We start from the raw sequence: 13453 nt of genomic DNA, 5'->3' as shown, positions 1-13453 counted from the left end.
AGCCATACATCCCCTGGCTGTGACTCACACAGCCTGCATGAAAAAAAATTGTTTAATTTTCAATGAGATGTTTTTTTTTTTTGTTTTTTTTGTTTTTTTTTTAATTCTTTATTTTTGTTGTGCTTGAAGTTACAATCGCATGTCAATAATGCCACAACAGCATTTGCAAACAGTTGAAAAAACACATATTGGTTAACTGTTGTATAGCAATCAGATTAAACACACATTTTTGGTTTATAATACAAGCTAAGTACAGGTTTGGTAACTATAGCCTAGCAATGGTATTTATGTTGAGTATCGTCGCTTTATTATCTAGATATTTCCTGTATCACAGTGAAGTCGCTGCGTTAAACTAAAGCATGCATACAGTCGCTGTTAGGAGAGTAGTAGCTCAGTTAGGGTGCAAGAGATTTCAAACAAGTTTGGTATGCCGCAACATAATGGACAACCATTTTTTAGATATACACATAGTTACATTGCCATGGTACATGAGAGAGATTGCACATTGTTATACTAAGAGTAGGTGGGTTAAACTATGACTTACATCCGCATAACCTATGATAATAATTAATGCACCATACTTGTTCTGATAAGGTTAATTACCACTGGTTCTGTGTTTGACATTCTAAACAGCATGAGTATAAGACAGGTATTGATAAGAACAAGGAGAAATAAGAGATATCAGGTCAGTAAAATATCGAGCAATGTGGTAAGCCAGCCGTGAGTGTTGGCAATGGACCCTCAGCGTTATGTCCCTGGCAGGTAGCCCTGGAATCTAGCGGTAAGTCCAGCATCAGGATCAGCCGATCCCTGTTAACGGCAGTGATGATAGTTGTTTAGGTAAGTTCATTATAGAGTGGGAGGTGATATATGGCAACAGCGTGAAGGTAGGGACTCTTTGCAGGTACAGCAGTCGCTCAGCCACCCCTTTAATCTACTGTACGTCCCAGTTGCGGGAATGGGTACTCGGTCAGCCGATTCCCCTCAGCGGTAGCATAAGCGTGGGGATGTCCCGGAGATTGGCGTTGGAAGCTCTCTTAGGGGTGTCTTTGCAGTGGGATACGGCTTCTTCGGTAGGCTGTGGGGTAGACTCTTGAATTCCGACCCGGTTAGAGACTGTGGTCATAAGGGGCAGACGTGTGCCGTGTTGGTCTCTGAGGCCTGGATTCGTTGATGTATTTGTATGTGGGGCTTGTTTGGGAGCGTGGGGGCGGGCTATTATGCCCGAGCCTCTTGGCGCCTTTTCCTGCCTTGTCTGTCGCTTGCCTCTGTGTAGCTGGTGAACTGCTCTAGGGGGCTGAGGCCGGGGATCATAGTGGCGGCGCCGGGCCGCAGGGCGGATCATATTAGCCACTGCTCTCACCGCTTGATTATAAGACATTCCCCGTTTGCACAGCGTCGTCCAGAAGCTTGTACACAGCCTGTCAAATGCCTCCAGTGCCTGCGTTGGCGGTCGGGAGCTTGTTCCGTTTGGATTGGGCCTTTGCTGGGCCGCCATCTTGGCTGCGTCTCGTTGGGTTAATTCCCCTGCCTGCTGCATGGTCAGTAAGCCCTCAGTGGGCTCAGAGTGGCCAGTGGGGACCGGGATATCCCCCACCGGTCCAAAGGGGGGTGGTAGGGTGCTGGCTGCGTCGCTTGGGAGCTCTGAGGTCGGGGCGAACGGGCGCTGTGCTCAGGTATCAGCTCAGGTAGGCCGCACCCGGATTTCAGTGCCCCTGGCTCCTACGGGCGTCAGGGTGGTATGCCTCGCTTCTGTGGTGCACCCCTCACGTGGGTATTGCACCCTGGTGCTTCTTCGGGCCTCGAGGCCGGCGGTATTCGGCTTTTTCCTGCCCGCCGGACAGGAGCTCATGGAACCCACGTCCACTCCGTCTTGCGGTCAGGCTCCGCCCCCTTCAATGAGATGTTAACTTTAACTCCTGGTCTGTAATTTGAACTTTAATCACATACTGAGGCTCCTGCCTGGTCTCGAGAGATATTAACACAGCAAGAGAGAAGAAATTCTAAATTAAACAGACTGTGTCATTAAAGACATTTACACATCAGATCTCTCTTTACAGGAAGTATTTAGGAAGACAGTGTAAGTTACATGCAGGGAGGTGTGACTATGGGTGTATAAACAAAGTGATGTCACTCATAACTAGCAGATAATTAAGCAGTGAGACGGCAGGGGCATGATCTATACACCAAAACTGCTTCATTGTTGCCAATAGTGTCCCTTTAACAAGAATATGTGGTGCATTATACTGATATATGATTGCTTAACAAAAAGGTTCCTGCATTTATTTCTGGTGGGTCCTCACCATTACTTATGTATTGAGACATCTAAGTCATGGTTCCTAGAAATCAAAACTTGACCCTTAAATATTTTTAAAATGGCTCCTAATTGGTTTCACATTTTGTTATCCGGTGGCTTATGATGTGTGGTTCCTGCAATAATATCCATATAGATCTCCCTAATGTGCTAGCTAACATCATGCAGCACTAATGAAACCTGCTGCCAGTGTATGCCTTTCCCAGCATAATGTCTAGTTTCATTATGATGCTTCAAACTATGACAAAATTATGCTCACTATAACCTACATATAAGTTTGAAAACACTTAATACCTGTTGGACACAATCCACAAAATCAGCATCAGACTATGCTGTTATATGCCTTCAGCAGTATCATTATGGCGATATCTTACATTGACAGGCTAAAATAAGAGTTCCATATTATGTTTGCTTACATGAGAATGACTGATATGCACAGGGAAGCTTAGCAGTACATGTGGTGGTGAGATTCCTGATCTCGTCTTGCTGTTGATCCTTGCTCACTTGAAATGCATAGTAGTAACCTTTCTTAAAATGGCGGTTCTTCTCTGGCTGTTGAATGTCAACCTTATACCAGTGCTTTGAATGAGAGCCATTGAAGATGGCACTTAGATGAGTAGACAATGTTTGGTAGCATGCTGTGACATGATCATATTAAAAGGGAATTTTGGAAGTACTTCTTACATTAATAATTGCATGTACATTTTAAATGTATTTCTACTTTCAACTCTCTTTCAAGCTGACCTTGGTAAGTTTGGTGTAGAACAATGCAGAAACCCTCCGTGTCCTTGATTTGTAAAACAAGATAGTAGTTATAGATGGAAAAGCTAATTTTCGAAGACCTACATCTTAATTTTCTTCTTGCTTGTCCCCTTGAAAATGAATCATTTTTTTCCAAGGATGTTGATAATTTGTCCATAAGATAAAATAATGGTTTTCAAAGCTGTTTACAGATATCTATGTCATTTGGGTGGGTACATGTGTGGCTTGGTGGTTTTGTTGGCACAAGTTATAATGTTAGTTGGGCTACACTTAATTGAATTGAATATATTGCAGTTTTAGCTACTGACCACCAGTATTATTAATCTCGTATAAAAAGGTAAACCCATGTTGGCTAAAAAAGGAAATCTATCTACTTGTTCAGCTCATTGATTTCATTTTCCTTATGAGGTAACATTTTAATGCAGTGTTCGTCTTGCTAAACCTGTTACAATATTTTAAATTAAATGTAAGTGTTAAAATGGACAATAATATGAGACTTTTGAGTATATATTTAACATGAAAAAAATGATTGGATCTATGTGAGCAATTTTTGAGTATTGAAGTTACATATTAGAATTATGGATCTTGCGTTTTCTCAGTTAAGTTTATTTTTGCAAAAACTGGAATAACATTTTCATGCCTTGCTCTCTCTGCATCCAAATTGGTTTCGACAAAATAGAAAAATGTGTCTTTGTATGTGTACTGTGTGCCTATATGGAGATATTAAGGCACGCTCAAAAATTCAACATGCTGTCAGATAATAACATTATAATATTGAAATAAACTGGAAAAAAAATGAATACAATACAAAATGGTAAAACCGTCTTCTCGCTTTTTGTGGCCTGCCTCTTCTTCTGAATAGGAAGAAAGCAGAAATAAACTGGGCTAGTTAAGGGTAGAAAATTCAGTGGATGTCTCAAAATGATTTTAACAAATTGCTGCCGCTTGCGCCGCTCCATGCTATTATATATTGAATACAGTCACTTCCTATGCCCCTTGTTGTTCCACAATAATTGTTTCTTAGCTACAACAAGTCTTGCAAGAATGGTGTCCTCTTCGACTTATCACGACTGATGTTTGGTAACTTTTAGACATATGTTGAGCAAGCAATTGCCTGATTCTCTTTCTGTCCCTCAAGGTATATGACCTTTACTTTTATGCAGAAAGCGTTTCGAGTCTTTTCATGCACTGTGGCTGTAAAATAGTGGCAGCAAATAACATTCATTCCGAAATCACGTTTTCAAACCATATAGCCTGGGAGCACTTCAATATTATATTCACCGGTGTGGGTTGAGGTTGCCCTTAGACCGTTTCAGATTGGTAAGAAATAATTTTTAGGCTCACTGAATGCAAAGTATTCCCTACACCTGGTTTTCTCTGCTTTGTCAGCTATAATTGTAGCTGACAGCGCTTAAATGGTTTGAAACACAATTATAATTTTTTCTCCGCCTTTACGTTTGTAAAATTTTTTAAATAGTTTATCGGACATTTAATAGAAATCTACACTGTTGAATGGCATTATGCATTACCATTGACACCATAATATACAAATCCTTGGCACTAACACATGCCTGGTTCATTATATAGGATAGAGTACAGTTAGTTACGTTGGGTGTTTTTTTTTTTTTAATTATTTATTTATTATTATTATTTTTTTTACACCATACGCCTCCCTTTCTGCTGCTTTCTCACTGAGTTTTTGCTTTCCCTCTCCTCCCCCCCCCCCCAAAAAAAACAGCTGTACATGATCCATTGCAAATGTTTATGGGAGTTGTAGTTAACTGGATTTCTACAGTAGAAAGACTCACAGAAATTCCTGCTGCACCCATTATGCGCTGGTAGACAACAATTGTCAGTCTCTTTCTGGTCTGTACAGAGCTTGCTGCAAACTATGGGGATTTGCAGAAATACAGAAATATCAAATTTGAGTGTCCATTTCCTCCCTGCCCCTCCCCTCCCCCGCCCCCGCCCCCCCCCCACCCCCAAAAAATGAAGGTAAGAGTACTGTGAGATTAAATACTAGGCTTCAAAGCTGAAGAAGTTCATTTTATTGCAGCGTATACTGTAATTCTCATTCCTGTGGAAGGAAGAACAACCTAAGGAACATTTTTCTTTTTATCGCTGCTATTTAGACCCATTATAGAATGAGTTTGCACAATTTCTTTGCCGTTATACTTGTAACCTAGAGTTTTTGTATGTGAGAAAGCAGCTTTGTTTGTACTCTTCTTTACTATCCTAATTAAGTGTCACTCTTTACTAACTTTATTGTATTGAATACACATGTACATTCCAGTCCTTTGAAAATCATCCCTCTGTCTTCGTGCTTTTTCTCCTGACATTGAGCCCCTAAATATGAAAGCTATATGTAGTGGTAATTTTATAGGACCACTAACGGCACTCAATCTCAATGAATGTACTAAGTGCAGTTTTAACCCTTAAACACATTTCTAGTGGCTGTCTGCCTGACAGGCACTTTCCCCAATCAGTCTCTGTTTTCAACCATGGGATTGGCTGAGGCCATCAAGATTGATGATATCAGTCAAGGAGGTGGCACCAGTATTGCAGAGACCATTGCAGCAAGGACTACAATATGTGTAAAAGTTTTTTTTTGTTTTTAATTGCAAGCAGGTGGCAGACAACCAAAAAATTAGTAGGGCACTATAGCATTAGGAAGACATGTTTTTATTTGTAATGCTACAGTGTCCTCTCTCTCCTCCACCCTCCACCCCAGTGCTTCCCCGTGGCAATGAAAGGGTTGTGTGGTTGACCTTTATAAATGCTGTTTTACAATTTAACATATCTGCATACTCACATAATCCAAACACCAATATTTGTCTTCTTGTATTTTTTTTAATTATTATTATTATTTTTATTTATTTTTTGCATTTTCATGTATTTTAAAATTTATCAGGTTCATGCAGGAGTGCCATACATTTGGGCAAACATTGTCCAAAAAATAAAGAAACAAACGAACAAGTAGTGAACAGGTGTAATGTTAATGTTTTTACAAAAGAGAAATTGAGTTGTCCTGTGATAATTTCTTTACTGTCGCCGGTGTCAATCTGATATTGAGGACAATATTAACATAAGTACTTTGTAAATCTACCATGATGCCTAATATACAAATATATTGTGGCAGTATAGGTTTTAATAATTGGGGAGAGGGTCCCCTAATATGTATAGATGCTGTTTCCTATCCTAATAGTCTTCATGGCAACTTGGCACTTGATGTTTTCCTTTTACAAAAGTGTAATTCTTTTCATTTTGATCAGTATGCTGTTTTAAACAAATACATTTATATATACAAAAACATCCAGGTTTTGCCACTTTGCATAGCTAAGCCTCCCTTACTTATTTTTTGTGACTAGTGAAATGATAGTGTGCAGGATATAATTTTGAGCTAGTCTATAGTGCTCATTCCATAGATTAATCAAACATTTTATGTTACTAATGGTAAAATTTAGTAAAAATAAATAAATATATATATATCTTATTTTTTTTATATATATATATATATATATAATATATATATAATAGAAAAGTGCACAACCATGTCCTCTCCTCTTCCAACATTACAGCCAGAGAAAAACACATTTTGGGATTTTTTTTTTCCCTTCAGTGCAGACAGAAAGGGGCAGTGGAACCCTATAAAAATATTGTGGAATCTAAGGGATTCATTCTATCTACGTTAATGAGCGTCTGAGCAGAAAGCATGTACAGGCAGCCCAGCCTTCACAGCGCCAGAATGGAGGTGGAGTATCAAATTAACTATGGAAAATCTTGTAAAAAGGAATCCAAATTGTGCTGGTCTAGCAACAAATTCAAACTTTTAAAAAATACTAAATTGTGCTGCATGCTAGTATAGTAAAGTAATTTATTTTGAGAAAAAAAAAAAAAATAACTAAAAATCTAGGATTTGCAATAGTGATGCTTTTAAAACACCAGGGTGGTGTTAAATTATAGTGAGTATTACAGGCATTTCTATTTTTATTGTTTCAATAATTCTTATATGGCTTGGCATGCGAAATTGTTCTTGTTTTGGGGACTTTGTGTGTTTGTGTATGTATATATATATATATATGTATATATGTATATAAATATGTATATATGTATATAAATATATATATATATATATATATATATATATATATATATATATATATATATATATATAATCGTGCCTGTACCTACATGCTGTGAAATAACTTTTATTTTTTTTTATATATAAATCTTTATTTTCGATTAAAAAAAATTAATTCACATACGACTTTTCAAATATAGAATTGGAACACAGTACAGTAGGTTGCGTTACAATAGGATATTATGCATATTTAAAAATAGGACCGTGTTTCGAATGATAATATATACTCTTTCTGCTGTATCTACAGTCATACAGTCATACGATACATACTATTCATCTTATCCATACACAGTTCTCTGCTACCTAGGAGTGGCGATCTGTGAAATAACTTTTAAAAGAAAGCTTCACCATAAAAAATAAGGGACAAGTGTGCTAATTTTTAAAGAAAACCTCTCCTTCCTCAGTTCAATGTAGTGCTACCAAAATTGTGTTGTGTATGTGATAATCTCTGCCCCTTGGAAGCCATGGAATGTTGCTGCACATAATTTGCTGTGCTGCTGTACCATATGTTGCAGTGGCCAAAGGGTTAATTCTGTTACATGCCTTGTTTGCATTGAAATGAAGCCAGAATTTGCAAGCATATATTAAGTTTTCCTCTCCCCCAACCTTCTGCATGGTTTAATTTTTTTTTTCTTTACTTTTTTTTTTTTCTTTCTTTTTTTTTTGTATTCAGTATAAACAGTTCTGGCTGTAGTAACTTAGATAAATTTAGCAGAGAACCCTTTTCTGGTAGAAGGAGCGCTGTAGGCATTTCCTAACCATTTTTGGGAAGAATTGATTTATCTGGACTATGAGAAAGAGAGTGAGAGGGGAGGCTGTGCCTGTAAATTGAAGTGACATCATATGTATTGCTCCTATTGATCCTCTTTTAGACTACAGGCAGGATAAAAGGAAATGGCATCAGGCAGGAAGTATGCCTCATTTAGGCACAGATCCCAGCGTGATAATGGGGTAATAATAGAAAACATGCCACTATCAATCGCTTGCTGCATTAGACCACAGAACATTTTCCCTCCGAGGAGGTTTTCAATGCTTTCATTCAAGTGCAAGCTGAACCAAGTGGGATATTCATCGTAGCAGCTGTAGCTCGATTAGTGTGATTCCCACTGCTGGATATAGTGCACACTGGGGCTGCTGGTGTCCTGGATGATCAGGCGCAGACTTGTGTCACATTTCATGCCTGTGGAAAGGTCAGTAATCAACCGTTTGTAATGGCATTTGGTGTTTTAGTGCAAAGTCTGAGCCTGACTTTAATTGTCCTGGTGTAATATATGGATTGACAGATAGAATCTGGAAGTTGTGTGTGGTCCTTTCTCTTGCTGCAAGACAGATGAACGGACACTGTCTTGGAATCTAGAACTTTGACGGAAATAAGTCGTCTAGATGTTGGTATCAAATCATTTTTTTTACAGTTGAGCATATTTGTAGTGTCGGTCAAGACGACTATTTCTTCACAGCTATGCCACCTCTCAGCGGTTTAGTCTCATGGTTCTTTTTTGGTAGGAAGGGGGCACTGTATTTTGACTTTCCTTTCTTTCTTTTCTTTTTTTTCATTACCGTATGTTAGTTTGTCAACTGCTATCTTCGCCTTTATATTCAAAATTATTCTGTAACAATTGCTTATTTTACTACTACTTAGTGCAGATTTACCCTGTCTGCTTCAGATGACACTTACAGAGTCACATGCCACTTGTTAAAGCATTTTTAGGTACCCTGCCATCTAATCAGTAAAGGTCGCTTCACTGTATATATTATGAGTATACGTTAAAGATTTCAAAATTCACTTGCTGCAGTGAATCACCGATGAAACTTCTACCTTGTGAAGTCATAAATGTAAATCCTAACCTCACAAGTTCATTGACTTATTTAACCTTTTCATTTCCTGTTCTGTAATGAATCATTAACCTGTGTATTCAACCTTGCCGCTCTATACCTTTTGTTCTAATATACTGTAATACCGTGACTAATGTAACAGATGCCTCTTGAATTAAATAGATCCTTTTTTGTTGTTTCACCTTCTCAGATAAAACTTTTTGTGTCGATATTTTCTGAATTAGTGACATAGCTGCTGCAGAGTGACTACAGTTTGGCACACATTAGTAAGATAATTCTGTAAACGTTCCTTAACGTTACTTTCTTGTGGGACAAAACAAATATTCGGGATTCTTTTGGTTTTTCTTTTTCTGTTTTACTTTTTTATATGATAAAGACAGCTGCTTGATTGATGTGATGCTAGAGGATTATTGTACAGGGTTTCATGTAATAGACGTTGAATATATTTGGATACACAGGTGCTTTATGCAATCTGTTTCATCGTTAGTACTGGTCTGAGCAACGCCCCTGCTTCATTTTTCCATGACAAGCAGAAATTTCTCGTAAGAGCAACAATCAGTAAATGATTGTGGTTGTATTTGTAATAAATATATCTTTATATGCTAAAGTAGTTTTAACTTTAAATGGTTAATAGTTTAATCTAGTTTTAATATATATATATTTACTTTTTCTTACTTTTGTTCGTTTAGATAACATACTTTAAAAGTCATTTTGGGGTGAATATAATAGATGTACTGTCGGGTAAGATTAGTCTAATCTGTTTTTGCTTTGAATGTCATTGATATAGAAGCTATATAAGAACATAAATTAAACTAAAAACTAAGTTTGGTTTGAATTACAGTGAGGAGCCTGTTCACTAAACAGTGAATCATGATTTGTTGCAAAACTGAAGTCTCAGTTTCTGAAGTCTCTCCAATTTAAAGAGATATGCATTCAAAAAGAGAATTCAAAGTGGATTTCAACCTTAAGGTCAAAGTAGCCCAAACTAAAAATTTTCGCTAAGTCAGCTCTGCTTTCAGCTTGACTAGTCTGGCTTCGAAATTTAAATTCACTTTGAATACTCTTTGAATAACCCTGTCAATGTTATAATAAAGAGATACCATAATATTTCATCATGTAAAGTGGATCAAAGATTTGTACTTTCTTTGAACTGACATATTTTGGGCCTTGTCAATAAACAATAAATTATTCACTGTGATCAATCACTTTTTTACAACTGTGTGGAAAATATGATATTTGCATTGTATCAGTGTTATAAGATTGAAAGCATACATTTGGTTGTGTATTTTGTTTTTTATGCTATCCGATAAAATTTTGTACGGAATGACGTGTAATGTGACTTTTCTGGCTGTGAATATGTGGATAAAAATAAAATAAACTTAAAAAATAAAATACACTTTTCAACAATATTAACATTTAATTCACCGTAATAAAGTAAAAATATAAGTTTATTTTTTTTTGCCTGCCATGTAGGCTTTGCTTTTCCGTTTTATTTATTATTTAAACTAGATTCTAATGTTTTAAAGAACTGTTTAAAACTATTCAATTTTTTATTCTCTATATATTTAGGTTTGTTAAATTATGCGTTGGTGCTATGTTAATATTTAGCGCAAACCTTGTGTTCTAAATCCTTCCACATTTAACTACACACAAAAAAAAACTCCTATCAGAAACTCTAGCCGCCTTTTATGGAGAAATCCACATGCAAGTTGGGTAATCCAACGAGAAGCCGTTTTCTCCATGAGTTTATTACATGAAATGATTTGTTTATGGAAGGCTGTCTTATGTGGTCTGAATATGTGCAGATGTGTTCCAATTTGAATTACAATAGGCAAGTGTCACTTGAGTTTCTCAAATAAGTGACAGTAGATAGTATAGTGTGTGACACGCAGACATGTTATGACAAGGCTGTTTTAATGTCTTTTTTCCCTGTGCATTTAAAAAAAAAAGTCAGGCCCTACATAAATGGCTTTTACTTACAGTTCTCTGCAAACACCGTTCTCCAAAATACAACCTACAGGCACAAAATGTATCTGTATTTCCATCATAATTCCCAGTTATGTTGTTTATCATGGCACATTTCTTCTCAATTGCCTACTAGCCTACAATTTAACAGATGTTTAAAAAATCTTACATTGTCCCTTTTAAAGGTTAAACTTTCAAGATTGTATGTCCTGTTGTAATGGTAGAACATACACAAATATTGAAAGTAGGGGATCCCGTGAGTTCAGACAAATGTAAAATGCCTTTATATGGGTTTTATTTGAATAAAAATCCCAAGTACTTCCTCCCATGGAAGGCTATGCCATGCATCTACTACCCTTTATTTGTAGTAGTAAAATGCTCTATTATGCTAGTATAGAAAAAAACTGAATGGTGTTTAAAGGTTAACAATGATTAGCAGAGTTCAAGGTTTTTAAAACTATTTTTGCAGTTTATTTTGTAGTTTTGAGTTTCACATAAATCTTTTGTGTGGTTTGGGTATTTTGTAATATCTGCTGATATTTATCAATGTTACATACTTTATTTAAACATTATTTCAATTAATATACTTATAATGCACCAGCACATTCTGCAGAGCTGTATATTTTGGTACACTTAAAAAGACAATACATCAGAGACCATACAAAATTTTTGACAAACAAATACTGGAGGATTTGAGAGCCCTATACACATGGGAATTTACAATCACAAGTTACAAGTTAGTTCAGATAATTTGGGAAATACAAAAATGAATGATTTTGTTGTCAAACTCGTTGCTGATCTTTGTATTATTATTTATATAATTTTAATTATTTTATTTCACTTTCAGATTCTACCAGACCAGCTAGTTTTGCTTCTGGACTTATTACTGGAAGAGAATACTTTAAGTGCCAGGACCCTGCACTACCTAAAGAAGACATATGGACTACAAGACCATGATTCAGAGGTACATTACTTAAGTTACTAAGGTACCTTTGAGTTTAATATGATGTCACCAGAGCCTATTCTAACCCATGAATGGGTGAATCAAATGCAGTCCCATATTTTTTTTTTCCGATTATTTTGATTACCATGATTTTTGTCAAAGGTGCAAGACATAGGTGTCAGAAAAGTAAAATGGTACAGCTGCGAGGCATGAAATACACTTTACCATCCTAAAGTTTCTTAAATGGACACTGTTTATTTATTATTATTGCCATTTAGCTACCAACATATTTTGTAGCGCTTTACCCTATTGTGAGAGGGGGGATTTAACTATAAATAGGACAATTACAAGAAAACTTACAGGAACGATAGGTTGAAGAGGACCCTGCTCAAACGAGCTTACAGTCTATAGGAGGTGGGGTATAAAACACATTAGTACAGGAAATAGCAATCAAATAAGGTGGGAGTGAAGCAGAGCTGGAAGAGAGAGTAGAGTGCTGCCCTTTAGGAGAGAGCAAGAGACAGATATGTAAGGTAGAGATTGCTGTGGGAGGCCATAAGCATTCCTAAAGAGATTGGATTTAAGGCACTTCTTAAACGATTGAAGACTAGGGGAGAGTCTGATATTGGTAGGCAGGCTCTTCCATAGGGAGCCGTCCGCGAGAAGTCCTGCAAGCATGAGTTGGCCGTACGCAGGCCCGGACTGGCCATCGGTGGGCCGCGATGGCCGTGGGGCCGAGGCCGGCAGGGGAGATCACAGGATCTCCCCTGCCAACCACAGCAGGGCCAGCGCTACCCGAGCGCCAGCCCTGCTGTGTGCCTCCATGGGCCGGTGGGGAGATCAAAGATCTCCCTCAGCGGCCCAGAGGCAGTAACAGGCGGCCGCCGGCTGAGGAGTGTGGGAGGGAGGAGAGGACCGTCGGAGCTCTAGCCAGCAGCTCCGCCGGGTCCTCTCGCGAAGTCTGAGCTGCTCAGATCTCGCGAGAGTGAGCTCTAGCCTGCAGGGGCTAGAGTTCACTCTCACCACCGGACCACCAGGGAAGGATTGCAGCACCCTCCATGGCAGCACGGCCCCCCTCCTCAATGGATACCTGGCTCCCCCCCCTCCCAGGCTAAAGGTAAGAAGGGAGGAGGGGGGGGGCGGATATAACCTTTTTTTTATTAGTAGTAATAAAATAAATATTTAAATTTAAATGAAAAAATCACATTCAACAGCCCCAGACACACACACACAGCACCCCCAGACACACACACACACACAGCACCCCCAGACACACACAGCACCCCCAGACACACACAACACCCCCAGACACACACACAACACCCCCAGACACACACACAGCACCCCCAGACACACACAGCACCCACACACACACACACAGCACCCACACACACACACACAGCACCCACACACACACACACAGCACCCCCAGACACACACACAGCACCCCCAGACACACACACAGCACCCCCAGACACACACACAGAGCACCCCC

At 38.3% G+C, this 13453-nt stretch overlaps 1 protein-coding gene across 1 annotated transcript in view; it reads left to right on the top strand.

Moving 5' to 3' along the window:
* The window catches only part of AOPEP (aminopeptidase O (putative)), a 579895-nt gene that overhangs the window by 527781 nt on the left and 38661 nt on the right, over positions 1-13453 (top strand). Inside the window, exon 14 of the mRNA XM_063454969.1 lies at positions 11863-11979. Within this exon, the coding sequence (XP_063311039.1) occupies positions 11863-11979 (117 nt within the window). The remainder of the gene's footprint in view (positions 1-11862; positions 11980-13453) is intronic.

The sequence above is a fragment of the Pelobates fuscus genome, chromosome 5 (assembly GCF_036172605.1).
Source record: "Pelobates fuscus isolate aPelFus1 chromosome 5, aPelFus1.pri, whole genome shotgun sequence".
Classification (NCBI taxonomy): Eukaryota; Metazoa; Chordata; class Amphibia; order Anura; family Pelobatidae; genus Pelobates; species Pelobates fuscus.
This window is presented reverse-complemented; position numbering and strand designations above follow the sequence as displayed.